At 46.7% G+C, this 3,154-nt stretch overlaps 1 protein-coding gene across 1 annotated transcript; it reads left to right on the top strand.

The window, feature by feature from the left end:
* The first annotated feature begins 516 nt into the window (after positions 1-516).
* klf2b (Kruppel like factor 2b) lies at positions 517-2,939 on the top strand. The gene is made up of 3 exons (XM_070918451.1): positions 517-844; positions 1,089-1,998; positions 2,115-2,939. Exons 1-3 carry the CDS (start codon positions 773-775, stop codon positions 2,288-2,290), a joined length of 1,158 nt encoding a protein of 385 aa, XP_070774552.1. The 5' UTR covers positions 517-772; the 3' UTR covers positions 2,291-2,939.
* Positions 2,940-3,154: the final 215 nt, after the last annotated feature.

Genomic DNA, 3,154 nt, shown 5'->3' on the forward strand with positions numbered 1-3,154 from the left:
ACATTTTACATTATTTACAAATATATCTTGTCGGATCCAACATATACATTCAGATATTTTGGGACATTTTTTGTGTCAAGTGCTATTTGATGTCTGTGTAATAATCTCAATTGCCTTCCTTATATTAAAGGACATGTCTTAGTTCTGTGTCTTTCTCGGCAGAGTTTTAACCCAGTACTCTAATCTAATTATATTTTATTACTGTTCATCAAAAAAAAAAAAAAAAGCCATATCTCCTTTGTGTTGGGATGATTAAGTACTGGCAGCCTTTACATTAAGTTGTTGGTGCGGCTGACTTCCAGCGGTTTCTGTCATTAGGCCTGTTCTTTTCAGCATATTACGTAAGTATCTATGGTTGCTGTATTGTCCGTGTGTTTGTAATTTGCCAGCAACTTTTTTCCAACTCGAGCTCAGGTGGGCTGGCCTGTCAGCGTTTGCGTCAGCCCGTGGGGGAGGTCCTGCACTTTATAGGCTCCTCTGCGCTGCTCTGCCCTTCACACGGCGTACTGAGCCCCGCTGCCTGCAGGAGCCGCTTTATAAAGAGCTAAATTTACCAAACTTTACGTTGTTTCCTGAGCTCTCACAATTGGCCAGGCGTGCTCGGGTTAGAGAGTTATAAGGTCCGGAGGACCTCCTACCACTTTTAGACTTGTTCATGTCTTTGGAGCGCAGCTGTGGAGAGGCGACAGTGAAATAGGCGCACAGACTCTGGTGCGGCTGCCGCTCAACACGACGCGACTTTGACAAGAGATAGTTATTATTTCACCGAACGATGGCCTTATCCGGAGTGATGCTACCGTCTTTCTCGACATTCTCAAACCAAAGAGAGAAAACCTGGGAAAACGTAAGTTAAAACATTAGAAACGTTTTCAGATCTGTGGATGTGTGTGAGTCACTTTGTTTCACCTGTTTTGAAAGTATTGGTAATGTCACTATCTTGTCAAGCTGTTGGAACGAATTTATTTGCTTTAAGAAAACATTTCCATGAGATTAAACTCAGTATTAGACGGAATCACTTATTTGCAATCTCTCACACAGCATTTTATTTAGCAGCACAAAATACTTATCATGTCTTTTTATTCCTTCAGAGGTGGAAAGGAGAGATGGACAAACTAGTCTCCACCAGCTGCTCCATGCTTGAAATGGTACACAACCTGGACAATCACAACAGAAAGGACGACGAGGATCTGAGTAACTATTTGGATCTGGATTTTATTCTCGCCAACACAACTGGCTCAGACAGCGCGGCGGACTTTGTGGGCACGTCTGACCCCGGCATGTACACGACGGGAAACTCGGTGCCATCCTACCCAGGAGACGACCACCGCTCCCCGCCGCCCCCGTACGGCGCCAGCCTCATGACAGAGCTGCTCCGCTCCGAAGGACCAAACAACTATGGCATTACGCGCAACCCCGGCGTTCAGGGGAGATTTTATGTCAACACGGTGCATTTTCCCCGGCAGGAAATCAAAGCGGAGCCACCCATGGACGGTTACGGTCCCGTTTTGGGCATGGTGCCCCAAAGCTGCAGCAAAATCAAGCAGGAAGGGAACGTTTCGTGCATGATGTCCTTCGAGCAGCCCCGGGTGGCGATCTCCCCGCGGGCAGCTAGCAACATGACCCCGCCTCTCAGCCCCGATGACCAGGGAGCTTCGGACTGCCAGGCACAGCTGTGCCAGCCCATGAACTTCTCTCAGAAGTATCACACACCGGCGGGTTTCCCGCACCACCCTCAGGCTCCCCAGATGCAGATGTCCTACCACGCTCCACATACTGCCTTTGGCATGTACGATGAAGGTCTCAGCCTGCAGCCGGGCGCGCAGAGGGTGATGCTGACACCGCCCTCGTCTCCCCTCGAGCTGCTGGAGTCCAAACCCAAGAGAGGTCGGCGCACATGGCCGCGGAAGCGCACAGCCACGCACACCTGCACCTTCGCTGGCTGCGGTAAAACTTACACCAAGAGCTCACACCTGAAGGCACATCTCCGAACTCACACCGGTAAGTTTGAGCTCATATCCATCATGATAAATGCGCGCAATTACGCACAGGTCTGCACACCCCATGTTTCCCCTCTCAGCACAGCCTAATAATCTTCCATGTGTCTGTCCTCGCAGGTGAGAAGCCGTACCACTGCAGCTGGGAAGGCTGTGGATGGAAATTTGCCCGCTCCGATGAGCTGACCCGTCATTTCCGCAAACACACAGGACACCGGCCCTTCCAGTGCCACCTGTGTGAACGCGCCTTCTCCAGGTCTGACCACCTGGCACTTCACATGAAGAGACACATGTGAAGGAGCCCACATAAGGACTTGGGGTTCATTTTTATTGTGATTCAACTGATGTTTTCTTTTATTTAAATTGTTCTCCACACGACCAAAGTCTTTTTTATATAATATTGAATTAAAACGTTTTAGTGTTATTATTTTCTAATAACGTAGCTGGTACTACTTTGGTTCCATAAAAGCTTTAGAAAAGCTTTGTTTGCTTTAGAGCAGGGAGACCAAGAAGGGGCTGGCCCTGTATAGCTTTACTACCCTTCTTTGACAGAACTGGAATGCTGTGTTTGACACAAAAGTGCCTTTCTATGACTGTGCTACTGTAAAACTCTTGGTGACAGAACGCCATGGCCACAAAAATAGTACATGTTCTTGTTGACAGGCGTGAGATGCACATACAGTTGCCTAACATGTGCAAAGACAATGTTTTATTTAAACTGCCTCAATGTCTGATTGGCCTGAACTGGTTTATTTTATGGCTTTTCTCTATTTGGAGTTGATGTTGTCTCCTCTCTTGTGAAACTCTTGGATGCAGTCTCTCTGTTCACTATCGGGGCTTGATGTCCTGTGCATTATTTTTCACTTAAATTTGTATAAATATGTACATGGATTTTATACTGTCAAATGTGTATTTATTGTAAATATTAAAAACAATGAAATTGAACTTCTGGCTGGTGAACTCTTTACTTTTCATGCATGCTTAGCCCTTCTAGATACATCCTGTTCACACATTTAGTTAAATGAACCACATCCACCCACTCCATCCACAGGTTCCATACTGTGCTTACAAGCAGTCTAAGTAGGTGCAGCAGACCTGCAGACCATCAGATCAGTTACACTAAATAGGTTATACATGTTGCCATTGTGTACCCACTTTAA

The sequence above is a fragment of the Enoplosus armatus genome, chromosome 14 (genome assembly GCF_043641665.1).
Source record: "Enoplosus armatus isolate fEnoArm2 chromosome 14, fEnoArm2.hap1, whole genome shotgun sequence".
NCBI classification, from domain to species: Eukaryota; Metazoa; Chordata; class Actinopteri; order Centrarchiformes; family Enoplosidae; genus Enoplosus; species Enoplosus armatus.